The sequence below is a fragment of the Apostichopus japonicus genome, chromosome 18, assembly GCF_037975245.1.
Source record: "Apostichopus japonicus isolate 1M-3 chromosome 18, ASM3797524v1, whole genome shotgun sequence".
NCBI lineage: Eukaryota > Metazoa > Echinodermata > Holothuroidea > Aspidochirotida > Stichopodidae > Apostichopus > Apostichopus japonicus.
In genome coordinates this window covers 3334977-3362378 of record NC_092578.1, presented here as the reverse complement: position 1 = coordinate 3362378, position 27402 = coordinate 3334977, and the positions used below count along the sequence as shown (strand labels likewise).

Sequence of the window (27402 nt, the reverse complement as noted above, 5' to 3'; positions counted from 1 at the left end):
TCACCAGAGCCGTATACGGCTCTGACAATCACTTAATTGGAACTCTAATACTCACTATGCATGTAACCTAACTACAGTGGCATACACCATAGAATCTATATCAATGTTCAAGAAACCTCAGGCTGAAAAACATTACGAGAACATCTTTTTCGATATGTTATCAAACAAGACTTGGTCTTTTGCGGCTTGAGTGTGAAAGTGCACGATTGGAAGTATATATGTGGAGCGCAAAATTGGGTATTGTGAGGCAATTTTATGCCAAAGGCTTCAGTGAAAGAGTAGCGTAGGAAATGTGTTTACTGGTGAGTACAAAGGCTTGCATACAATTGACAAACACTTCGAGCTCCTATTTTTTAGGTCTCGTATAAAGATCTCATACGACTACTCGAACATGTATATTACATGCCAACCTAACGCATTAAGGGTAGAACCCATGTGGCAACTCGTACGCGGTACGAATTAATCAGGTCACATTTGCGGAGTCTGTGCATGCTAAGTTCTTCGATGCCGCCCTTATTCCCTTTCGGAGAAAAATTTCCCTACTTGTAGTTTTTATTTCTTGCTGGGTTGGCTTCTTACCATGCCGAAGAAGTTTCCGAAAGTATTTCTGGACCGTTTAAATGTGTTTATATGAAAAAGAACTAATATGTCTCAATATTGGGAAATAGTTGGAGTTAAATATCAGTAATATTGTCCTTGAATTGGAGCAAGGGTGGCCTAATAAGGGTAGCAATATACTAATGACCGTAAACTTGCGTGACTTATAATTACTGGTAGTGATCGTAAACTCACGCAAAGGAAGTCTTATCATTACATAAGATCTTATTAAGTGAACTTCCTTATTTTTACAGGACGTTTTCTGTTTCCTTGAGTATTAGTTGGGCCTTTGTTTTCTATTCGCGATAGCATCGTCTACTGAATGGTCATATTTTTATACAAGCGGTCAGCAGTGACGTCACGGAACCTACATTGCAGAAAGTATGAAACTTAAAAGAATTTGTTTGCGTTATACCTTGTTGCAATAGTTGGCATGAGAGTCGAAGGTATGTATGTATGTATAGTGATCTTCCCGCAAGCAGGAACTCGCGAAAGAAGCCATGGAGGCTTATAGACTCGCAAGCTGACCGTAGCCAATCTCTCGGCACACATCCATTTAACGTCCATGTCGGGAAGTTGTTATTGAACAACACCCTTGCCAGACGACACACATTGCTGTCGGCGGGGAATCGAACCGGGGATCTCATGACTGGGAGACGCCGGCGTTAACCACTAGGCTATAGACTCCGCCTGGTGACATGACCTTTGTCAGCAATAGATTTGTTTGTATGTATGCGTGCTTGCACTGTGTGGATGTATGTATGTGTGCGTGTATTGGTGTATGTGTGTGTATGCGGGGGTGCGTGTGTGTATGTGTGCGAGTGTGTATGTATGTATGTATGTATGTAATGCCGTTAAAGTTTTTGAATCGTTGCAGAAAGTGGCCTCTTACACGGGAAATGTTTAACCAGCGCAATAGTATACAAAGCCCAAGTCACATCGGACACCAGAATCTAAGTCGTATACATCGGCATTTCAGGAGGACCCTTAATTTAAGCAGCGATTCAACAACCACACAAACTCTCTCAGGCATGTTCAGTACCAAAAAGAAACGGAACTGTCGACAACAGAACAGTACGTATGGAACCAGAAAAGAGGGAGAATAAGCCACATTTTAAGCTGGGAGGTATATAGTAAAGGAATTGAACACAGGAGGGCGTTGTGGTCAAGTGGTTAAGGCAGTGGACTTGTGATCTAAGGATTACAGGTTCGAGCCCTGGCCAGATCATTGCGTTGTGTCCTTGGGCAAGGCGCTTTATCTCCATTGCCTCTCTTCACCCAGGTGTATAAATGGGGACCTGCGAGGTAACTTGTAAATATAGTTGCGTGCGCCGGTTTGTGGCTGCACCCTATGGGAAGTCCCCCGGGGGACACGTGGTTGTGGTGCACTGTGGTGCCCCAGGAGAGATTGATTGAATTGTGCACACTTTGGTGTGTGGGTGTGACAAGTTACCAATGACCAGGGGTTAAGTTGTAAAGTCGTGTGAGGAGGCATTAGCCTCATACAAGACTGTAAACCTTTAACTTTAACACACACAGACGTGAAATAGGGCCAGTGCAACCTCTGTGAAAAAGAAAGGTTGACAGTTTAACGTACAAAGGACAGAATAAGCAACGCCCAGTCCCCCCCCCCTCCCCCCCCCCCCCCGCAGCACATCTCAAAGTGTCGTCTTGGCAGTAGAAGAAAGGAAGTTCAACGGCGGTCGTTTGCGTCCAGTTGTCTGATGATCGCCGCTCAGAAGTGAAACTCGGGGTTGTAACATGCTGTAGGTGTACCTTATACGTATATTATAACATGTACTTGCTCTACTTCTATGTATTAAACACTATTGCAACAGGAAGTAAACAACAATGTAGACATCCTGAAATGTCAAGGAATGTATACCGAGGTTAATATACCGGAAATTTATAATCTGAAGATACAATACATGTATACATCATTATATGCCTGACGTATTTCCTTTAGCTTCTGTTGATTGTTCTTCTTCGTGCATGTATATAGGCTAAGGAAGGTCGTAATTCCACTGTAGGCGTTTGCCACCTGTATCGAACAATACTAGTTCTGTTTTTGGTGACATATTTGCCTTACTTTAGAGATCAAACATGCATGATGCTAACCAACTCGAAATCATTTGTGATTCCTAAAGCCGGATCTCGAAAGAATATATATATATATATATAAATATATATATATATATATATATATATATATAATATATATAATATATATACAATATATATATACAATATATATATATATAATATATATATATATATATATATGTGTGTGTGTGTATGTATATTGCCTATATGCACGAAGGAACAATCAAAAGATGCTAAGGAAATACTCGTAAACGTCAGGCCTATACAGATAATGATGTATATATGCATTGTATCTACCGATTTTAAAATTTACCGGTATGCCTATATTTGACCTCGGTGTGTATTCTTTGTCATTTCAGGAAGTTTACATAGGAAGGCCCTTTAGTTTCCCTTCTTCTGTGTAAATAAAATGAACTCGTACAATGATCCAGTAACGTACAACAGGATTTGAAAGGTGCAAAAAAAGCCCGTCACGGGTTAGATGTCAATTGCCGCATTCTGAGGTATATTTAGACTTCAAATTAGATCTATAATAACTTCCCCGACTGACGATAGCCTGAGGTAGGGGCCATGCTTCAAACACCCCGCCCCCTCCCCCGCCCCCTCCCCCGCCCCCTCTGCTACTTATTGGATCGCTATGCATTGAAATACTTTTGAATGACAGCCTAAATCATCATTTCTCGTAGATTTTCATGAATCCCCAATATACCAACAAAATTAATAAAAGAATGAAAAGAAATATAACCCACAATAAATCCTGAAAGTCATCGTCTTTTCTGTTCAAGGTTTGTTCAAATGAAGACGATAAGGTCCACAAATTTCGGCGTCTGAGCGACCAAATTTTTCAGAATCGAAAGAAATCTTTTTTCTTTTTTATTCGCTATTGTTCTTTTTTTGTTGGTGAACATTTCTTATGAAGATGTCATAATTTGAACAATATTAATCTTATTTTGATGAACATCCGGTATATAGATAGGTTTGGTATACAATTGTTAGAAATTGACCGAATTAACGCCCCCCACCCCCTAAAAAAAACATAATAAACATCAGATATATAACAACTACAACTTTTGCTGCTGAAAAACCGTTAAATTTACTTAAAGTTGTACTTAGGGAGACTATTTAATTCCCTGATTGGATTAATCAGTTACAGTCATTCCGTAGTTATTCTACTCTGCTTTCCAAATGGTTATCATAACATATATATTTCAATTCTTTGTTAGGCTATATATGGTGTCCTTGTTATGGTTTAATCTTACAAGATATATAAACCATTCTGGCTATCACATTCCCTTCAATGCCGAAACATATTTAATTGTCATACTTGCAATAGTGTCGTCGCCAGGAGGATGAGGATTCTCCAAGCCCCTACCCCTCCCCCCACTTCCCCATCCCTTTTGCCCAACATCAAGTCTGTGTCGTGGCAATACTTTTCAAACCAGACCAGACCGATTACCATCATTACTGATAACATTATGTTTCCTTTATGTTGTTTTTTTCCCTGAAAAAATCATCAAATGAGGTCACCAGGAAGTTTGGAAAGTACATTGAGACTATCAAAGATTTGTTATGGCAGATTTCCTTGGCATTCAAACAATTTCACATGAGTGATGTAGTGTGTCATAGACCAAGTTATATAGTGTTTTATTCATATGTTTTTTTTTTAGTAACATAAATTACAATGTTGCATCTATGTGTTCTTTATAATCCACACTGGAGTGTTAGCTCATTGGTTTACGCCGGTGCCTTTCAATCATAAGGTCCCCGGTTCGAGTCACTCCCAGATTAATGTATGTCGTCCAGTTACAGAGTTGTTGACAATTTACAATTCATCATCATCTTGGACGTTAAATATGAATGTAAGAGACTGACTTCGGTCAGCTTGCGGCTTTGATAAGCCAATGAGGCTTCTTCGCGAGTTCCTGCTTGCAGGAGGATCTAAAATACATACACGCGTCGCAGCGCATCACGTGACATGACAGCACACTCTAGTCAGGTCACATGACGTCACATCACATGTTACCATATTGCTTGAAATGACATGTTCGCCATTCCAACCAAAACTGTTAACTTTCTTAAGTATATTATTAAAGTCTTATTACGTGTTTGCAGATGAATTTCGTAAACAAACTTACCGCATCAGATCCAATGTTTCTTATTCTAAATGCACTCTGACCAGGTTCACATGGGTTTAATGAAGAAAAGCTGTTGCAATCGAAAGAAAGAAATTTATTTTCTTTTGCCCTTATGGCGCGAACGATTTACCGTACAATCGCTGCGACCGCCCATATCAGCATGTTCATTACACAAATGTAACCTTTATATTCTCGTATCGTCCACTTTTTTACCCAACTCCACGGAGGAAACGCCTGTAAACACTTGTTTATTCATTGCAATGGAAGGAAATGACATCATTTCGCAAGCTACACCGGAAAAATCAAAGAAATACACTATTCAACGCAGGCTAGCCACAAAAGTAAAAGTATGTCCTAAGCCTAACGGTCGTAAACAAAACAAAGAGATTTGATTGGCGCATGATCTGTTGCGCGTGGCTTGCAAATTTGATTGAAGTTTGTAGAATCTACGGACAAGTTAAAAAATCTGGCGAATTTTTCTCAGCTCAAAATGTTTAACGACAGATAACTCAATAAAAATAAGACTTTTTCGTCCCCGTTCTGACGTAGTGACGAATGTTCAACATGTGAGTTTTGAGAAAATGCGCTCTAAAGATTTTCACATTTTGACTTAGTATAGCGTAATTAAAAAAGGGTCTTTTGTACCGAAAGTTGTCAATATTTTAAATATAAAAAATAGAACTTTGAGTTCTCATATTAGTTGCTGATCGAAAACTTTCTTAAAAGGTAGTAATTTTAGTGGAAACATATTCGTCGTTATGTCATGTCATTTTCAGTTAATTTTAGACATTCGTCGAACATTCGTCACTATGCTAGAACTAAATTTTGAAGTTTCGTCCTGTCACAGACTTGTATTCGTCACTTTTGTGTGTAGTAGCTAGGGTACACCGTGATGTTCACTGTCACACGGGGAGAGGAAGGGGAAGGGATATGATGAAATGTGAACACATACAGTTGCAAAAATAATAGTTCCAGTGGCGTAATCTGTTAAGTCGGAACTCTTATAAAGCACACAGACTACGGAAATTCTTCTTTTTCAAGTGAGTGTATTACGTGAAATGTCTCTGACAATAGTTTCTATAGTATCCTTCAAACGCTTTGGGAAGCTGTTCCACTATACTATCCCCTTAAATGGAATGTAAAATTGTTATTACGCTCACAGGCACATTCATAACACCCAACCCAGCCTCGTGTGAATCCTCAGATTTAAAGAAGGAAACAACTGTGCCATTGTTCAAGTGTTTCCAAGTTGTACTGTGGTATGTTGTTCCTTCTTTTTATTACCTTCCAGTATACATATAAAATTTATAGAGAGGAGTCATGTAATACCTTAACAAGAAGAATAACTCATATAAAAGTTGTTTTTTTAAGATGATAGGATACCAAACAGTCCAAGAATAACTAATATAAAAGGGGATAAAATGTTAAGATGATAGGATATCATAAAAAATACATCTACACATACAAAAGTTAATACATAAAACGATCTAACAAACAGACTACAACAAACTTTCTAAGTGCTCAAATGGAATGTATAAAGCAGCACGGTATAAATAAATGAGTTTCTGTAAACTTACGTTCGGTATTTTGTGGGGATTTCTTAGATTTCTGCTCGATTTGTGCAGGAGACTTTTTAGTACAGTATACAAAGGGTGATTCTGATCACTGTAAATCTTATTAGCCATTCTTGTAAACTCAGGTCTTGCAGCAGCATTTACTTTTTCTAAAAGTTTATTTTAATCTAAATTAAATATAGATGATGTGTATTCAAGAAACTTCATTGTTCTTTCTTTGCTTTTTTGCAATATAAAATAGTACCAGACAGACACTGTATAGATCACATGTGCCAGGTTGAATAATAGTATTGAAAGCATTTTCCTTAGCATTTTGCTTAAAGAAAGACACAACGTAAGCCACACTAGATTATTGTAATATACCTTTTTTTTTTAATTCCTTGATGCTTTGCAAGAAAAGGTCAAACTGTCATCGATGTATACTCCTAGTACTCAGTTTTGGAGGTTCTAGCCACCCCAGCTCACTCAATATTAATACGTTGCGATCTTGATAGAACGAGACCTTCGTGTTTTATGGTTTTATTTTCAAAAACAAATTTCCTTTGTTTGTGGGGTTACGTAATAAAGTCTTGCGGTCACATTTTGGAACTATGTCATTAACAGAACACTGAAAATTTCATTGGTCAGTTTCAACAGAGCTCTTAGGACTTGTGCATGATACAGCAGTATCATCGGCATATTTTGTAACAGAAATGTGTGAGTTTGACCTAATTTCATCAGTATATATAGTAAATAATATTGCATTTAATAGACCCCCACCCCCAAGGCACACCAACCTTTATTTCCGATATTTCCGATAATCTTTATCCAACCTATACTTGTCTGGACCATCCTTGAAGAAGTTGTGTCAGCCAATGAAAAGGCATGTTACTTTGATAAATCGTAAAAGATCCTTCATTAATTGATTTGGCAAGACAGTATTAAACGCACTTGAAAAGTAAAAAAAAAAAGACCACGCCTTTGTTATAATTCTTTCCTTACAATCTTAATGAGATACAATATCATGGATTAATCAAACGTTTGATATGGATATGGATTCTTCGAGTGGCTTGCAACATCCGTTCTGGAACAGCAAATGCCTTCTCATTTCTTATGTAGAGCAACCTTAACAATCCCAGTGTATGGAAACCAGGGCTGAGGGTGTCTCAGTTTGGTGATGTTCATTTGGTTTGTATGTCCATATTCTGACTTGGGTTTTTTTTCCCAAAAGGTCTGGTATAACTTCTACTGTGATCCTGAACTTCTTAGCCTGTGGAAGAAAACATCCAAGGTTCTGTCAAATCTGAAGGTTGCTATAGAGATTTTCTAGTAATTCGGTCTAAACGCCCACCTCCTCGTCCTTTGTAGCAAAGTAACTACTTAAGTATAAACTATGCTAGTATACCTTCCAAAGTTTCATGTAAAAGTATGTGACCTTCAACTATGTAACTAGGTATTACTAAGCCAGATAAAGGTAGTTTTAAGTTAGGCTAGAGTAATGCTCGTGATGAGCAAAGCCGCCAACAGATAAGAGAAACCGTACTTCTTTAGAGAGATGTTACACTTTTAACGTTTCTTTACATATGAAATTGAAGACTGGAGGAAGTCTTAAGTGGAAATGAGCTGGTGTTTGCATGTTTTAATTTGTCATAATACTGGTATCTGTTTATTGAACTGTTTTAATTCACATTGAAAAGTAGACAGGAAACCAATATTTTACATTATATCGCCCCCCCCCCCCCTCCATCATCCCAAGTGGCACAATGACATTACACATTGGCCGAAAATAGCTACATGCCACGCCTTTTAAAAACCAATTTACTCCCGTACCGTGCAAGATAATGGACTTAGCCTATTTTAGGGAAAAGTTCATCACAAGGATCTTGGTGATGTACGTTCATTGTGATGGTTTGTGATTCCTTCCCTTCAATCCTTAGGTATGGTTAGGCTAACTCTAAGAATGGCTTAAATTACTTAACCTTGGTCTAGGTATTGTAGTCTTCGCGGTCAAAATTAAAATTGAGTGATTTTTCATCATTTTTATACGAGTTACACCCATTGTCATCAAATGTCCGTCAGTGACTTAAGCCAACACCACCTGTTTCCTCATTTACACACAGCTCTAATTAAATGTACCGACAGTCACACTGTTACACCGATTCAGTAGAGATAAATAGCGTTACTCCAGTCTACTGTCTATAGCTACTCGCGCAACAGATACAAGCATCGAATGTACTGCATTCATAACACTAGGCTACTATTCAGGTTTATTATTGTTGACCAACTGACCATTCTGTTTTCACGAGTTATGCTATCATGTATGAAATTCTGCATTAAGCAATTAAAGGTGGAAATAATAAAAAATATTACCTTCTCATAATCCTGGGTGTTTTCAAATGGCAGTTAGATGTATGGACCTTAGACAAATTGTGTTACTGAGTGGTTGTAATGATGACTAAAGTATTCGTCAGTAAGTAAAAACGAGAGTGGGCCTTAGGTGGACATTCGTCAAAAATGAGTCAGAAAAAACGAAAAAAATATACAGTTTTAAAACTTCTAACCCGGCTCAACCGATTCTTCACCCTCGAAATAGGTAAGAACAATATTTAACTCAATTTCGCCAAAAGTGCACATTCGCCACTACGCGAAAACGGGGACGATTTATATGATACTTGCATAGAACGGTGTCATTTTCACTGTGCTTTTAGGGCAGAAGGCTGGAAAGGTCGAAGTTTAAATTTGGCAAATACACATTGAGACTTTGAAAGAATGGTCCAAGTCAAAATTTCTTTTTGATATGTTACAGAGGAACATAATCTAAGCTTTCTTGTGAAATTTGCATTCGATTCCTTTTTACCGTTTTGAGATATTGACAGTTGAAGTTATCTGATATTCTACCAAAAGTGAACTTGAAGTAAACAGGTGTGATGTCATAGTTGCACACTGACAAATACTGTTTTGTTTTTCCCTTTATTTTTCAGTCTATTGATTTGACCTTAGATTGGATAGAGTTACATAGTTTGTCAAAAGGGGATGCGAAGTTGATAACATACCAATACCATATATGGTACAGACACATTATGGATGGATGCCTCCAATGGTGGAGTATAAAATTAGATGTAAATTTGTCTCAGCTTCCGGTATATGCATGTGATTCCGAAAACCCAGTGGTAAAGGAGGAAATGGCTTACTTGTGGTAGTGTTCGTGTATGGCAAGCCATGTGGGACAAACACCGCATAATATATCCGCGTATTAATTCCAATATATACGCGTATTAATTCGAATATATATGTGTTGTACATGTGTAAATTTCGCTTTTTGAAGCGATCTCGCGAGCCCGCCAAAACATTTATCGTTGGTATATGTACACAGCAAGAGCGGAAATGTGTTTTCGTGTATATTCTGATTAATCCGTGCATATATTGGATTTAATCCCCATATGTATTCTATTTAATACGTGAATATATTCGAATTAGTACGTGTATATATTCGAATTAATATACGTGTATATATTCGAATTAATACGCGGATATATTTGGGCCATATAATTGGCTAATAATATATACGCGTATATATTCCAATTAATACGCGTATAAATTACTATTAATACGCTGATATATTATGCAGTGTTTGTCCCACATGGCTTGCCATACAACTTATGCTTACTCTTTTATGCCTTTGTCTTTTTCTTCTTCTTAGATATATACCAAGGCGAGTGAGGCTGATTTGACCTTTTTGCTCATAGCCCGTGGCAAAATCAGTGATATATGCATGTATTCTATATATATTTATGCCTTGCGCTTCACCGCGTCTGCTTCACATGAGTGATTTCAGTTACAACTATTAAGTGGCAAGTTCGACATCATTACGGTGAAACAATCAGCGTTCCATGCATACTGGCATAGTTTATCCATGCTAGTATTTATATTCATATCTCTGACTTGCGTGATTTTTAATTGGTAAAACTATACGTTATACACCGTCATTCCGGTATTTTTGTATTGCCGTTAATTGGTGTTATTTCTTTCTTGACCTAGATGTTTTAGCTATAGCTAAAGTAAACTTTTGGGTATTTTCACATGTATATCGTATTCCAAGCTTTATTGTATCCCATTGGAGATATTATAGCAAAGGCAGGCATCATAATATTCCCACGTCGGTGAATTGTTCGCATATGTTGCTCACAAATATACTTTGTATCGGTTTAGCAAGATGAACGGATTATACCTGGATTACTAAAGTGAAGACAAAAAAAAAGGACACATCACTTAATGTAATCTGAATATATAGAAACCACACTGTTTAAGGTCATCCGTATTGATCCCAGATATATGCTTATTATGCTAGACGGTTAAATAATGGTCACTGATGCTCGAACTTGAACAGGCATTTTACCACCCCCACTCCCCCACACCCACCCCATACCGCCCCCTCAAAATAAAATTTCCTCACTGAAAATTGAATTGTATATTTCAATACCCTTGAATGATTGGAAATACTTTGGAGATTCACAAGCAGATGGAAACTATTTTTCATTTCTCAAACCCTTTTAGCAATTTTCAGCAAACACTGAATATCTTTAATCTTTAACGTACGCTTATATATTTCTCAGACTCCAATATGTAAAAAAAAATGCCTCCCAGATCACTGGAAATGGAACTTCCCAGGCCTTGCAAGTTGCATCTAAGCATTTTCTATTTGAAATTACTAGCGATATGATAAAAACGTACAAAAAAAAGGGCGGTCGCCCCCTTCGCCCCCCCCCTGGCTACGCTCCTGAACACTATACACATATGGCAATTCCTCAAATCACTATACTCCATATGTATATGATTCCTGTTTATGAGTCGACGACGGTTCGTTTCCGTCAGTGGAATTAAAATAGCATATAGCATATTTAGCATATATCTATGGCATGCTGCTGACGTATAGGCTATGTGAATAAACAGTAACGTTATAAATTGTGTTATAAATAACTCTGCACTACACATTGAAAAGTATCAACTACGTGATGTGTGTATACGAGATAATCGCTATCGATATCATTCTAACGCCGGTCAAAGGCGCGGTATACAGAACAGCCAAGAAAGTGTCGCGCAGTCATGATATTTTCAATAATTAATTTTAATAACTATGTTTTTAATTCAGAAGACCAAAAGAAGACATTTTGTAGAGGTAGGAGTACTTTTCGTTGCCAGTTGTGTCGTTCTCACGGTATTTTCCGGCAGTGCATTCATAACAGATTTGGGAATCAGGGCTAGTCCAATGGCGATCCACTTTACCGGTAAGAGCTTGGAGAATATATTTATGATTATTATTATTATTGGGGAAAAAATAGAGCAATAAGATATGACTCATAACTGACAAATATGGAGTATTGTTTTAGAAAATATATTGGAATTTTCGGTCCCCTTGGGACCTTCGTGTAAACGTTAAGTTGCTAAGAAGTTAATTTAATTGATTATTCAAGATTATTGTTGCTCAATTCTCTCACCTTATTTGCAGCTATTTCCAATTTAGGGGGAAATCCAGTATTAGCTGCCTCTTATTGCTTAAATTTTAAATATTGTGACAAGGCTGTTTTACACGTTGTTGGAAAGGCTTCCCTTGCTACTAATTCAGTTAGCAGAAACTTATATATTCCTCTTTTTATCATTTCAATAAAATACTGATCTGAAATCAAGAAAAAATGGCCTCTTCTAGTAATTTATAAGTACACTAAGTGCATGAAAAGCAGCCATTTTGTATTTTGCTTTCTGAATAACGAAGATCATCAATTGTCTGAACTATATATAGCAATTATATAGGTACGGTCTTTCCACAAGCAATGAAATGCTACAGTATGTATAAATAACAATGATAATATCATACTTTCCTACTCAATGTCAAATGTCTATCTCAGTTGTAACATTTCTTCTATTTTTCACCGAATATTCAAGAGAAAACCCCGCCTTTGCGTGGCTATGACTCAACTAGAGAACTGATCCAAGATGGAAATTTACCAACCGCGAAAGAAAGAGTTAAAAAAGTGACGGAAATGGTGGATCATCAATTCGACATGCCTGTTGGTGAAAATCAGTTTGAGGGTCAGACAGACGTGGTTAAAATTGACCGCGACAACGTACGGCGAAGTAGCAACAACCGCGGAACATGGCCAAATTTGCAAAAACACATCGAGAATACCACAGAGAATACACACGTTAGTTACTTCGGGAAAGTGGTTCCGTTTGACGTAAGTTAAAACTTCTTTCGAGTCTCGAAAAAAAAAATCAGTCAATTCAGTTTGTTTCATCTCAAACCTTACTTGATGCCCCACCCCCAATATCAACCCCTTCTTTGGGGGGGGGGCGGGAACATGTCAATGCCGAAATGTTCCGTTTAAAGAGGGAACCAAATCCCCGTATAGTGGACAATTTAGAGCAGGGTTGTCCAACCTTTGGCAGAGAAGGGCCACATGGAATGATTATGATGAAGGAGGGGGCCGCATGAACCCTACGCTCGATTTTTTTGCTCGAAGCCTAAGGCAACAAAATGTGAGCACTGCGCGCGGAGCGCACTGATATATTTTCCTTCCTGATAAAACAGATGAATAAAGTCCAGCCGCCCCCCCCCCCTCCCCTCTGCTGAGAGAGTGTCACACAAACTGACCTGTATGCAGTTTTTTGGACCCAGAAGGTTCGAATCATTGATTATAAAGCTTCAAATTGTCATCAATAAATCTGCTCACTAAATTTCACACCGTAGAGCATCTCTGGCGGGCCGGACGCAACCCTGCGGCGGGCCGGACTATGGCCCGCGGGCCGTAGGTTGGACAACCCTGATTTAGAGGGACAAAACATTGAGAAGGTGCATGACTTACTGTCAGGAGGAGTGTTAGAATTGGAAAAAGGCGAAACTGACATGTATATCAAGCTGCTCCCGTCTTCGTGCTTTAATAACTATGCCTATGTACTATCAATTATGTACTTGGCTGATTGGAGCCTTGTTTCTAACTCATTCAACTCATTTTGGTGACATTTAATGTCTTAATAGCTTGTTGTTGTCTAGCTCATGTCGTATATATCCGACATTACTATAATGGTTTACTGAATGAAGTTGACTGCATTGGTATTGACATAATGTCTGTAAGTGCAAGAGTTAACTGTCCTTGAATAATGTTGAACCAATATACTATTTATACAAGCGTGACGGTACTTTAAACACCATCAATTAACCTTGGTCTATAGTATATGTTCATGGAATAATTTAAAGAGTAGGTACATCAGATTATAAATAGAGACGTAAACCTTAAAATTTGCGGTGCAGAAAACCCCATTTATATATGATTAATACTAATATGAAAAGCGTCTGGGGGACGAAAGTCTTAGCTTATCTGCGAAGTGACAGAAAGATTTCGTGCTAATTAATGCTCATTTGTTAATTATCGCATAGCTCAACACTGGCGTATGAACTGTATAGGCTTTAAGCTGCATTTAGCACACTCGTATATGTCATAAAAAACAAACAGACAAAAATATGACGGCCGCGCCAACAAGCACATGTCGTGGGCGATGTTTTACAAGTCTTTTACAAAGGAATATTTATACGATGCGGTAATCTCCCCGTGCATGCTTCAACGTATTTATGAACTATGTTTAAAGGTGGGTCTAAAGTTCAAGAAATAACACTTTCTATGACCTTTTTATAAACACGGCTGCACGGTATGCCAAAAACCAGCCACACCGCTGTCATAAGTTTCTTATCATTCCTGCACCAAATCTCGCTCCTAAACTCTTAATGTGTACGGCATTCTACTCAGGGACCCTTTCCCCCCCCTAACGTTTATTTTCCAATATTTTCCCCTTTTAGCCCCCCCCCCCCCTCCACCTGTTGTGTTTGCTCTGTACATAGCAGCTCCCTGGTTGGATGTTGGATTTACATTTGCCAGACTATAAACTCGTCATTATTCCAACCGGGTGAACAAAATGGATCACAGTGAGTGATAATGTGAAAAGTCATCAGTAGGGTGGGGGGGGGGGGAGGGGAAAGGAGGGGCTAAGAATTGCGTATTAAGTACCGTATTGTATTACGAAAAAATTGTTTTGTATACCTTTTGTAAGAAAAACGTTTGAAACTGTTGGACTGAGGTGATGCATTCTGCTGTTGCCAAATGCTTTCATGGATGACACGGGAACCGTCCAGGGGAGGGGGGGGGGGCTTCAAACCAATGAAATAACTATCTTAGTTAAAAGCAACATTAACAATTAACTCACAATTTATCAGTCGTGAAAAAGGGGCTGCACACTCAAAACAACCTGGTGAAAGTTCACCAGGAACTGGAGTGAAATTTTCACCAGGAGCTGCGTTTAGTATGCCACCCTCCATATCCTGGTTGTTTTCACCAGGTATCCTGGTGAATGAGACTTTACAAAAATCCTGGTAGAAATAACCAGGATATCCTGGTAAAATTTCCTGGTTAGATTTTACCACTATCCTGGTTAATATCATGGGTATTTCACCTCTTTCCTTGTTAAATTAACCAACATTTCTTGGCTGGTGCCAATAATATCCTGGTTATGATAAAACGTTCCACCTCTTTAAATCCTGGTTAAATCAAACATTTCCTGATTGATGTGACTACTACCCTGGTTAATATCAAATAATTTTCCTGTCACTTCTGACTGACACACCAGTAAATTAATTGTTCAATTTCCTAACATATTGTAATGCGCCGTCCTCGGTGGTGAGCGCAAGGAAGAGTGGAGATATTCGGGAACACAGGAATGAGGCTGTCGACAGGAGATATTAAAGTTTACCCGTTTATTTACGATCTATATACATGTCAAGATGGTGCACAGTGGTCGTGCATTACAGAGGCAATTATTAAATACGAAACCAAGTTTTAACACATGCTCAGAAGTCGATGATGTTAAATATAACACAGTTCATTACTAATGGCGGGTCTCGACACGGAGGGCAGAACGATAGACTTCGGCGCTGAAGATTGGGCTATGGTGAACGGCGGCGCAGTTGGCGGATTGATGAACTGCGGCGCAGTCGGCGGATTGGTGAACAGCGGCGCAGTCGGCGGAATGGTGAACGGCGGCGCAGTCGGCGGATTGGTGATCAGCGGCGCAGTCGGCGGATTGGTGAACTGCGGCGCAATCGGCGGATTGGTGATCGGCGGCCCAGTTGGCGGATTGGTGAACTGCGGCGCAGTCGGCGGATTGGTGAACTGCGGCGCGGATTGGTGATCGGCGGCGCAGTTGGCGGATTGGTGAACTGCGGCGCGGATTGGTGATCGGCGGCGCAGTTGGCGGATTGGTGATTGGCGGCGCAGTTGGCGGATTGGTGAACTGCGGCGCAGATGAACCGAAGTGTTGAACCTGGTCTTCTGGGTTATTTTACTTGTCGTCCGATCCGACTTCCTGGGCTGTTCCACCACTGTTTTTTGCCAATAGATGACTCGTTCGTCTCCTAACTCATGGTCACAATCGTTCTACCCCTCCTATTCCGAGCCGGGAACCGCCCCTCGTCCGAGCCCGCAGTTGCTTTTACACAGAAACTACTTCCTATACCTACAACGTGTGAACCTACACTTAAACCTATTAGAAACATAAACCACGCCCAGTCTACAACCATCAACCAATAAAACACAATTAAATACGACATGCGTGCTGGTCAAGATTTACCCAGACCTAACATTTTTGGCCCCCCGGAGCGTAAACTAGACGTCCTACTCAGTGACCTCCAAAATCGGTCAACAAGAGAGAGTTCCCCCTTAACAGTTGTTCATAAATCAAGCAAGTGACACCCCTTATAAGATTTTATCTAACAAACAATTCCCGTAAAGCGTCTAATAATGTAAAGAATCAACCCGAGTTAAAACATTTGATTGGAGAAAATACTTGTTAACGCTAACGACAAACAACGAGCTTTGACGTGTCGTTACAATATCCAAACTGGTCCCACTTTACCAATAATCAGTGGGCTATCAGGCTAATGCAATTCCATGTGAATTATTAAACATGAAGCTAAACAATAAAACTTACTTGATTTACATCTATGAATGATTGCAAGGAGGTTGCAATAGTGCATGCAGTTTTATGGTTCCAGTGACATCTACATGCATAACTTGAACAAACCACAAAATTCACACACTCACAGCTAGGCCTATATGAAATGCATAACAATTGTTTGAATGAATATCTTTCTTTCCCACGACCTTTCTCCAAAGAACCAAAATTCGAATCCTTTGCACAGATGATTGAGTTTGTTTGAAAATAAAAATCATAACAATCAACGCAAGTACTTTGTTAACAACAATTCTATTACAGAGATTTTCATGATAAAAATAGTCAATGGTGGTTTCTAATTTCTTGTGATTAGCTTGGCTATAGTAGCCCATATCATTGTCTGCAAAGCATTTTTGCATCTATAGTTCTCAATGAACAAATAAATGATAACAATCAACTCAAGATCTTTGTTAACAACAATTCCATGACAGAGATTTTCATGATAAAAATAGTCAATGGTGGTTTCTAAATTTCTTGTGATACTATAGTACTACTAGTTACTAGCTTTCATCATTTGATTTTTTTGTGTGCACAAGCCAATGGTTGTCAGGGGTCATTTTTACTAGTTAGTATTGTGCGTTCCTGTAGAGGTACTTTAAAGTGCATGTTTTCATGGAGGTCTGTAGGGATGCAAGGTTTGCTGAGTGGACGCAAACATTCTCAAGACGTGTTAACTTTTAAATCTTGGTAAAAACAATGAGTGAAGACATTTTATGTGTATGGCACTGTTCATGATTAATCCTGTAGGGTTTCGGGAATTCTTTGGTATTGAAAAATTATGTCTGTAATCGTTTCCGATCCTTTCTAGAAACAGGGTCAGCACAGGGCATACAGCATGAACATTGCAGCAACATAAACAACGACACACTTATTTCTGAAACTAACAGAAGCTGGTCACATTTGTTAGAAAATATTTTAAAAAGTAAAACAAAATTAATTCCAAAGGTCTTTATTTGAGTTCTGTACCATGTTTAAATACTTACCAGTTTATATAGATCTATGAACTGTTGTAAACATTCCTCTTTGAAGAGATGTATGATAGGGCAGTGACATCTCCAATGAAAACTGTAAATGTGTCCCTTTTTGAATGTTCAGAAAATCATGCCATAAGGAGTCCCTGCTATGGACAGTTCAGTTTATTGAGACTTACACCAATTTCATAATCTGCTGTGCCTAAAATGGAAATATAATCTGCCTAACTTATACAGTGCTCCAAAACCTACTTTTGGGAGCGGTATAATCGTAGTATAAGAACAGCATGAGATGAATATCCAATAATTCATATTCATGTCTGTTTTATATTGCAAGGAGTTCAAAGCTGTGACCTAGCTATATGTGGTGTTTCATTTTCATTTCTCATGTGGATAAACTTACATGTGACTAGGGCTAGATCATACCTTTATCATTGCATGGATAGGCTTAGCCTAATTAACTTACAATTCAGCCAAAACCTGTTAGAGTTTGACACACCTGTACGCTCACCCCCCCCCCCACCCCCCCGACCCTAAAGCAATGATTGTTGACCAATTTAGAAGGAAGTATAGTCTAGATTAAGATGAACCATACACGAGTTTCATGGTTTTTATAAATGAATAATATATAGAATTACCATTATTCTCAATAAATTTCTCATTATCAATACATATAATCTCATATAGCTTAATTGCTGTAGCCTAGCCTAGGTAAGTTTAACACTAGGTTAGTCTAGGCCACTACAATAAATGCATCACATGCAACAGATTTATTTTCTTCTTTCAATGTCGGCAATCACTGGTATAGCCCGAACATGTAGACCACTATAGTGGTCTTAACATATCCACTGATTAGCTTACGCCTAGTCTTTTTAAAAGCGAAGGCAAGCTACCGGGTCTAAAGTGTGCTGACCCAAGCGTGAAAAAATTGCTGTGTTTAAATGTGTGGCTTTCGTTAGGTGTGCCCTCATAGTTACCATACACCACAATAACTCGCATTCGGTAGAAGTAGAAGCGCCCGTGATTTAGCGAAGGTCTAGGTCTTGCTAAGTATGGGTATGACACACTGTAGGCATACACTTTCTTATGACTAATCCTGAAGGTACTTAATAAGTTAGCTAGGCTGTACTATATCTCATAGTCAGTACTGTATATAAATACCACATCAGGAAAAGGATCTGGCCTAAACTAGCCTGACAACGTAAGGGCTAACTTTAGGTTTACATTATCGCGCGTACTGACTGTATCACAGGGTAACTCATACCCCATTGATCTAGCATGAATTTGACTTCGTCATTTGCCATAATTAGATGGTTATTAGTAGATTTCTAAGTTGTATTTGACAGTTTCGTAGGTTTGCGATTGTCATATGTAGGAAGCCGCTAGTTAAGTCGAACGTCTTGAGTCGCGACCAACAAACCAATCAGAGGCGAGGATTGCAATATGCTAATAATCTATTTTAATTAATTCACCAGAGCTATTTTAAGATCAGGTTTACCGTAATGGATTAACCAGGTGTAACCAGGATTATGTTAACTAACGTAGACAATATCCAGGATAATGTTAGCAAATTGTTGACCAGGAAATTTTCACCAGGTTGTTTTTAGAGTGTGTAAACTCCCTGAATTTGAGCCAAGAATAAAAACAATGGGAAAAGTGGTATTAAACTTCATAATTAACATGTATACAAATTGTATTTTTCTTCCATACAGAATTACTCAATAATATACAATGCAGTACCAAAGTGCGCTAGTCGAACATTACACGTGGCGATCACTGGTCTAAGAAAACACAATGGCAAAGGTCGAATCTATACAAATGTCAAGCCGACGGCGGTAAGTTACTAGGGCGCAAGCACCATTCGGGGAGGGTGGGGTGGGGGTGGGGGCTCAGATGTTATGTCTTCCATTGGATGTGCCTAAGGAAACGGTTTACCCCCTCCCCCCCCACACACACACACTTTTAGAAATTTTTAATAACATGAAAGGTGGTGTAGATGCAAAATAGTGCTTTATTTTGAAACGTTTTAAACAATGTTGAAAAATATTCACATGGATTTCTCTCAAACTGTAGATAATTAGATGTTACAAAGTGGTTTAAAAGTATGTTAGTTTGACTTATTTTTGGAATGGGGGCAATATTTGGCGTCAATATTGTACAAGTTGCCTTTTTTTATTGACATGCCTAAACTGCAACTCCAAGAATCTATCAAGGTATTTTTTTTTTTTTTGCATGGGAATACTGACAAAAGTTAAAAATCTTTTACTTACAAGTTAGTCCCCTTCCACTTCTACAAGTACCCTTCATACAAGACGTTTACTTTCCGCCTTGTTTTTTCAACGTTTTTTTTATTTTTTTAACATTTCTCTCTCTAGGGCTGTTCTTCTGATAATACTGCGAACCGTTCGTGCCTAGCGCACATGTATGGCAACATGAGAAGCCTATCCTTTATTCGGCTGCATGTGCCGTTTATCGAAATGCCAAGGTAAGTTATTTATGAAACTACTTCAGTTCTTAACGCTTCAATGTCGTAAACCAGCACTCACTCGTACTTTAAGACCTAGAACCCATGACCCAGGACCCAGGACCTGTATGACCTGCTAGTCATCGCTACTCAGAATCGATGCACAGAATGCATGAATGGCATAGCTTGGACTATTATGGACGTCGACAAGCCTAGAGGACTGTGGGTTATTATTTTTTTTAATACGTCTTGAAAAATCCCGGAACCCACCGCCATCTTTTCGCGACCCACAGTTTGTGGACTGTCGCCGTAAGCGACCGTGTAGGAAAGATATCGTTTCCCTTGAACTAGGATGTGATCCAGACTAAATTCCTTAGCGTTGAATTCTGCAAATGACATGTAAGTGAAATAATAAGGCATTACACTAAGTATCTGGGACACTGACGCTATGACGTCATCACTCAATAAGGCACTTAGCGGCCCATGCCCAGGTGAGACACCCACCTATAGCTACAGAAATTAGGATTGTTACTTTTTGGTGTGAATTAGGTAAACAGTAGTGAGAACAAACTATCTCATATGTTCCTTAAACGTTTTAGATCATGATAACGGTGTGTACAGTTCATCCTGGTTAATTAATGTTAAAACTATTTTAGATAACGGTGGAATGTTCTATGCTTGGAAATTGGAATATCCCGGTTGAAGGTCTCATTGTTACCCCTCACATACTCTCAGTGCAAAGTCTATGTGTATGACACTGTTCATGATTAATCATGTAGGGTTGCGGGAATTCTCTGGTATTGAAAAATGATGTCTGTAATCGTCTCCGATCTTTTCATGATAACGGTGTGTACAATTCATCCTGGTTAGTTAATTTAAAACTATTTTAGATAACAGTGGAATGTCCGATGTTTGGAATATCCTTGTTGAAGGTCTCATTGTAACCCCTCACAGACAATACTCTGTAATATCTAAGACATGGCTCAAAGCGACCATAGACCAACGATTAAGTGATATTTATGAACAAGACTGGCTAGGCGATGTTAACAATAACTCTCAGTGCAAAGTCTACATAATGTACACATAGAAACTACAGTTTGAAAATTATTTGACTAACTTGAAGTTCTACCACATAGTCAACTTAAGTAAATTCCGCTGTGTAAATAGTTAACTCACTCTCGTAGAAGGAAGGTTCACAAACATTGATTTCCATGAAAGATTATATGTGAGTTATATGACCAAAATTCTTTAAGAGACGAACTTTATTACATTTTTGATTGTCCTTACTTTTCAGCCAATAGGATTGAGTTCTTGAAACCATATTTTAGGAAAAGACATAGTTCTATTAAAATGAAGCAATTGTTTCAGTCATCGAGTAAAAATGTCCTTATCTAAAAATCGAAGTTAATTTTGTAGTAAAATATAAAAATCTTTTGTCTCTTCAGGAAGTTTATTTCCCTTAACAGTCTCTGGTGCCATATTTTAATTACTAACTTAGATTTTTCCAAAGTCTTCCAGCGCCGCCCCCCCCCCCCTCCTCCCTCTCTCTCCTGTCAAACTATTCAGCACAAATCGTTGAAAGATCTTTTCTCTTTCCCTATGCTTTAACGTTATGTTATTTGTCAATTTGTTAATCTCTGGATTATTATTAAACTGTAAAGTGTAAATGTCTCTTACACCTTTCTGAGGTGATGTACAGAAATAAAACTGAAACTGGAAACCTAGAACACCATGACCATTACGAGTTTGTCGAAGAATAAGGCAGCAAAGGTCATAAGGTCAAATGGTGGTCAAAGGTCAAACTCTGCTAGATTTCCGCAACAAAAAAAAGTCTGTTGCAAACTTCTGTGACACAGCAAAACCGGTGAGCTTGAGATTTGGTGAGTTTATAATGTCTGGGCACAGGATGTTGCTCTTCTGTGCAGTAATGACGTCTTATGGTCAGAGGTCAAAGTTCATTAAACCCATTTCGAGTCATAATGATTGTGTCAAAATGACCGAAACATTCATATCCTTGTCAAAAAATAAACTTTGAATTTTTCATATCTTACTTCAAGTAATATTGTGTCAAAATGACCGAAACAGTCATAACCTTGTTAGAAATAAACTTTGAATTTTTAATATCTTACTTAAAGTAATATAACACAAACACAGCCCCACACACACACACAAAAATACCCTAAAACCAGAGGATAAAATGAACTAACTCTTAAGTTGCCCGAAGATCGCTGACTGAGGGAACCTGATAGTCGCAACCCGATGCAAAGTATATTTTTTATATTATTTTTTTTTCACCTATAAAAGTGTTCTTCTTTGCGTGCTCTCATATTCTGTTTATCATATTCTTAACTTTTTTTTTCATTCATTCCGTAGTAATTTTGTGATGATAAATATGGTGCGAGATCCTATGGACAGGTGGATATCTAAATATTATTTTCAGATTTATGGAGATAGCACATCCGAGATGAACAAAACAGGCTGGGTAGTAAGAATATACCTCTTTTTTTTATAATTTATATTATTAAAAACAAAAGGAAGTCATCATTTCAAAAATGTCAAAACTGACTCAGAAATCTTTAGTTCAAAATAAATACCTGCTCTGTTTGCGATTGCATCCTTACAATCGAACGATTCCCCCCAAAAAATCCAACGTACAACATTTTACCGATAATCCCCAGTATACGTATATAGGAAAATAACGTAAAGTATATACCCTGCAGTATAGGCCTATGTCCATTTCAGTTGCGTAGGAATGTACTTTTCAGTGGGGGCTGAAGACTGATGGCCGGCCTGGGGGAGGGGTCTAAGGAGAGGGGGCTCCCCCTCCCCTTTGGATTTTTTTTGCATTTTTTTGCATTTCCAGGTGGCCTCAGATGCAATTTGGTGCAATATAGCACTTCAACCCACCCACTCCATTTTGTATATAATTTTGCATTTTCACCTGGCCTTAGATGCAATTTGGTGCTCCAAATGAGATTTTTTTCTCATTTGGAAATGAAAAAGGGGTTTTCTGAATTGCGAAGCGGGGGGGGGGGCGGAATGATACTTCCGCCCCTCCATATTTTTCACTGGGGGCCTGGCGCCCCCAGCCCCCCCCGTTCCTACGCCCTTGGTCCATTTATTTGTCGGTACTTTCTCGCTGTGTGATTTCTTTAACTGTTCATGCATCTGACGCCATATCTGAAAGAATAATCTGACATCTAACTAATTAATGTATAATTTCAAATTATAATTTCCATATTTCATGAAAATAAAAACCAGCAGCCATTTTAAGATGATTTATGTTACTTTAAATATGAAATTTGAATTAAGAGTTAAATGGTGTTTTTTTCTTCTGTTCTTTCCTGGTAATGTTGTTTCCACAGAGAGAAACATTTGATGAATGTCTTGCTAATAAAAGAACTTATTGTGACCCGAAATATGAACCAGGAGCGATGAAGTTCTTTTGTGGACTAGACGTGGGATGCAGGTAAGTTACATCCTGCGAGGAGTGTGTGGGGTGCGGGAGAGGGAGGGGGAGGGGGAGGGGAGGGGGAGTGGTGTCATTTTGTAAATATATGAGTAAATACTGCCACTTTATATAGGATCATAAACCTGTTACTTTACCTTCGTTTTTCTTTCAATGTTATCAAGGTAGAATGTTACCAATGTTCAAACTGAATTGATGTCATCATCAGGTCGTGGTTAGAGATTGATATTTTTGATTCAGGATTTGCAAAAGCCTTTCTAATTAAAGAAAATTGAAATTGAAATTCATTTCGAAAAAAAAAGTTTAAAAACGAAAGTGGAAGCACACGCGCATATGTCATATTTTTTAATTGTTAAGTTCTGTATTTTTTTCAGGGAGTGTCACTACCTGACAAGCCCTATAGGGTTTTTTAGTACACTTCCTTTCACAAGTTTTGTTTCTTATCTTCTTTTATGTTATATGTCATACTTATGTTGTGATAGACCAAAATAAATGAAAATTAATTGAAGTACCTAGACTTGCTGAAAGTTTCAGAATAATTTTGGAAGGAACATTGAACATATTTCAAAGAGAAAACAAAAACATATAAATATAAATATCTCCCCAAAAGGGAATAAGATTCCGCTAAGTTGTTTCGGGAAGCATAAATTCATCTCAGTTCTCTGTCACATAGGCCATGGATAATTGTTGGGTTTGCGTTTCCTTTAGGTGTGTATCTTTGTCATATCTGTCTCAATCGTGATTCAATTTTGCTCATTATGATGCCCTTATATTATTTAGCGTGACGAGAATAAAATCCAATCTAACGTATAAAGATTTAGATTTCAATCTATGCATATGAAGAGAGTATATGTTGCAAAGAAATTACAACTCAAATTAAAAAAAAAAAATCATTTCGCTTGATATCTGATTGGACAACAAAATCACCATTTTTATGGTCAAAGGTCATCAGCGAATATGCCCTCAATAATAATGACAGAGAGAGTAATTTGGATTTGTTTTCTAAATCTCACATAGAGACTTCTTGTGTGAGCTGTGTAGTATCTATCAAGTAAATATAGTCGTCAAATCCCCCCCCCCCCACCCCCAGTATCCTATTTAAAAATGAGAAAGATAAATTGAGTCTTCTTGTTTCCTCACAAGTGATTACTAAAAATGTTGTTTTGTTTTTTTAATATATATTTATTTTTAAACATATTTTTTTTTTCCCCGTCAGAAATTTGTCGAGATGGACTTTGGATAGAGCTAAGCATAATTTGAATCGATACTTGGTGGTAGGATATCGAGAGGACGTCGAATCGATGTTGCGGGTTATAGAATTGCTGTTACCTAAAACCACAGTTGGTATTTATGATCAGTACGTGAAAAATTTAAACTGTAAGTGCATCTTTTCTCAACTTACTCCCCTCTTCAATCTCCCAACCTTCTCCCTGCTCTACCTCCCCCCCCCCCTCCTTTGCGCCACTTTACCATCACCTCTCTCTCTCTCTCTCCTCTACTCATTTCACCTCCCATCCCTCTTTCCCTCACTTGCACATGCCCTACGGTACCCTTCCGTGCATTGCACTCCACCAAATATCCCACTCCGACCTCAACTCCCCACCCCTCCTTAACCCCTTTCCTATCGTACCCCATCACCTCTCATGTCCTCGTTCCCGCCCCCTTCTTTATCCGTTCCCTGGTCCCTTCCCCTATACCCTCTCCTTCAATATCCTCCTATCCTCTCCCCCAATCCCTCTCGCTTACCCCCCTAACCCTCGATGCCCTATCCCCTCCCAGTCACCCATACCCTCCACTCTCTTCTCCTCTCTTCTCCTACCCCTAACCCCTCCTTATACCCTTCCCTATTATCCCCTATCCTGTCCCACTCCGAATCCACCCCCTCCCCTGTCCTACCCACTGTGGAAGTTAGACATTAACATAATTAACAACCTGTACTTGGAAAAAGTACTTATTGCCAACGCACTAAGACACAAAATTGCACTATAAAGATATGCTATTGTAGAATTCGGTACCAGAAACAATGAAGATAGTATGATACATATAGTTAAAATATATCATGATCGCTAGCTTGGCAAAAAAACGATAAGTAAATTGTAATTACATTGTAATAGCATGAACATAGCTTCATATAGCCTGAAAATAGTTACCGTATTTCGTGAAAACTGAGGCACATAACATAAAGATATTAATTCCCAAATAAGACACATGCAAAGCATAATGGCATTTGTGCAATTGAACGGGTTGCATTTCTGTACCAACGGCGTATCTCCCTCTACCACCCCACCCCTACCCACATTGTACCCCCCCCCTCCGTCCTCCCATCTTAACAGCCTGTTTTCTGCTGGTGAAGTCTGACGTCATGACAAGAAATGGATTATCAACCGTAATGTTTATGTTTTATTCATTTTACCCTTATTTATCAGCTACCAGAAAATTCCAAACTAAAAAGAAACCAGCAATCTCGGAAGAAACTAGAACGACTTTAAGAAGAAAATTAGCCCTTCATTACGAATTCTACAATTTTGTTCGATTGAAATTCGATAAATTGAAAAAGGATCTTGGGTTGTTGGATCAACAAATATCCCGGTAAAGTAAAATTGTACATAGAAGTCTGGCATAAATGTGAGTATTCCAACACACACGCCAATGGGTGACGAGATATCTGAACCAACGTAATATGTATGATCGCGTCCGAAAAGTTACTCGCAATGCCGCAATTGAAACAATTTTGTTGTTAAGACGTGATAAATGAGTTACAGATTTCCTTTATGAACAAATTTATGTTTTAACCAAAAAGAGAGTAAAATCAAATATATCTTATATTGTTGACTTTTGGAATGATCGGATGTTGAGTTTTGTTTTATTTTATCTGGTTTGCTGTTGAGACACAAAGTTTCGACACTGGTATGATATATGCATTCATAACTGCACAAAAGTGAAGCGATACCCTTTTGGACGAAGTAGGCTGGACTGTATCCATTGCGCAAGAAAAGTTTCTCCGTTTTATCAAAGTAGATAATTTGGTTAACACAAGAGGTCTCTTAACCATATTCTCCACTTTTTTTAAAAACCTGTTGGACATTTTGTTTTACTTTATTTATCATTTAGAAACTTATTAATATTCTTTCTTCCGTCTTGAGTTTGCGTATTGATGATTCTTATATTATATCAGGAAAAGAGGCGGGGGGGGGGGGGGGAGACATCGGTAAACAGGATAGGCATTGGAAAGGGAAGAGGGTGAAGTTGGGGAGGGGGGGGCGGTTTCCATGGTTCACATTACTTTCAAGTATAAATAAATAAGAAAGATTTAACATGTGGGTAGCTTTAATTGTTTTTTGACAACACAGTGGCGATTTTCTAATTTACTGGGAGGGTAACACTGAATTTCCTGAATTTTCATATATAACAATGATTTTAACATCGTTCAGCAAGAAACCACTGCCTTTGCTACTTGTATGGAAAAAATATATAAATGTACTTCAAACTAATTATTTTCGTTAATCCAGGATAATATACCATAGCCCAAGACAATCGTACATTTTCTAAGGGTCAGGGTGTGGTTTAAATTTCTGAATGATCTGTCTATTTTTGGATATTTTGTTGGACTATGCTTTCCAAAACAAGGGGATAAACTTTAATATTCAGTATCTCATATCAACATGAAAATTTGTCCGACGCGAAATGATTGAGTGGGCGAAATAATTGACTGGGTGGACCAATAAATATGACTGGGTAGGCATTGGGCGAGCTTAATTTGCTATAGGTGGGCTAAATAAATTTACTGAGTGGGTAATTGTCCACTCAATTAATATTTTAGTTACCTCCCTGATTACTGAATCCGATAACTCAAAGGGAGTCATCAAAAACGTGTTTACAGGGAGGGTGTCTCATAAATCTTTAATCATTTTATTGAAACCTTTTTTTAACTTTATTAAACGATAGCGGAAACAATGAAGTGAAGCCAGCCAATGTACTTTTTATATAGAAAATATTGACAAAAATTTGCAATTTCTTTCATTCCTTTCAAATCAAAACTGTTTTCATCTTTTAC

At 38.3% G+C, this 27402-nt stretch overlaps 1 protein-coding gene across 3 annotated transcripts; it reads left to right on the top strand.

The window, feature by feature from the left end:
• Nucleotides 1-66: 66 nt before the first annotated feature.
• On the top strand, nt 67-26786 carry LOC139958737 (heparan sulfate 2-O-sulfotransferase hst-2-like). 3 transcript variants are annotated; one of them, XM_071956042.1, is made up of 10 exons: nt 67-302; nt 9370-9558; nt 11538-11673; nt 12329-12621; nt 19128-19250; nt 19791-19900; nt 22253-22361; nt 23245-23348; nt 24565-24725; nt 25775-26786. In XM_071956042.1, the coding sequence occupies exons 1-10, from the start codon at nt 291-293 to the stop codon at nt 25939-25941; spliced, it is 1404 nt and encodes a 467-aa protein (XP_071812143.1). In that variant the 5' UTR covers nt 67-290; the 3' UTR covers nt 25942-26786. The 3 variants fall into 3 exon arrangements, with proteins under 3 accessions (XP_071812143.1, XP_071812142.1, XP_071812144.1); XM_071956041.1 differs by having other exon boundaries at nt 68-302; nt 22253-22364; XM_071956043.1 differs by lacking the exon at nt 9370-9558 and having other exon boundaries at nt 71-302; nt 22253-22364.
• Nucleotides 26787-27402: the final 616 nt, after the last annotated feature.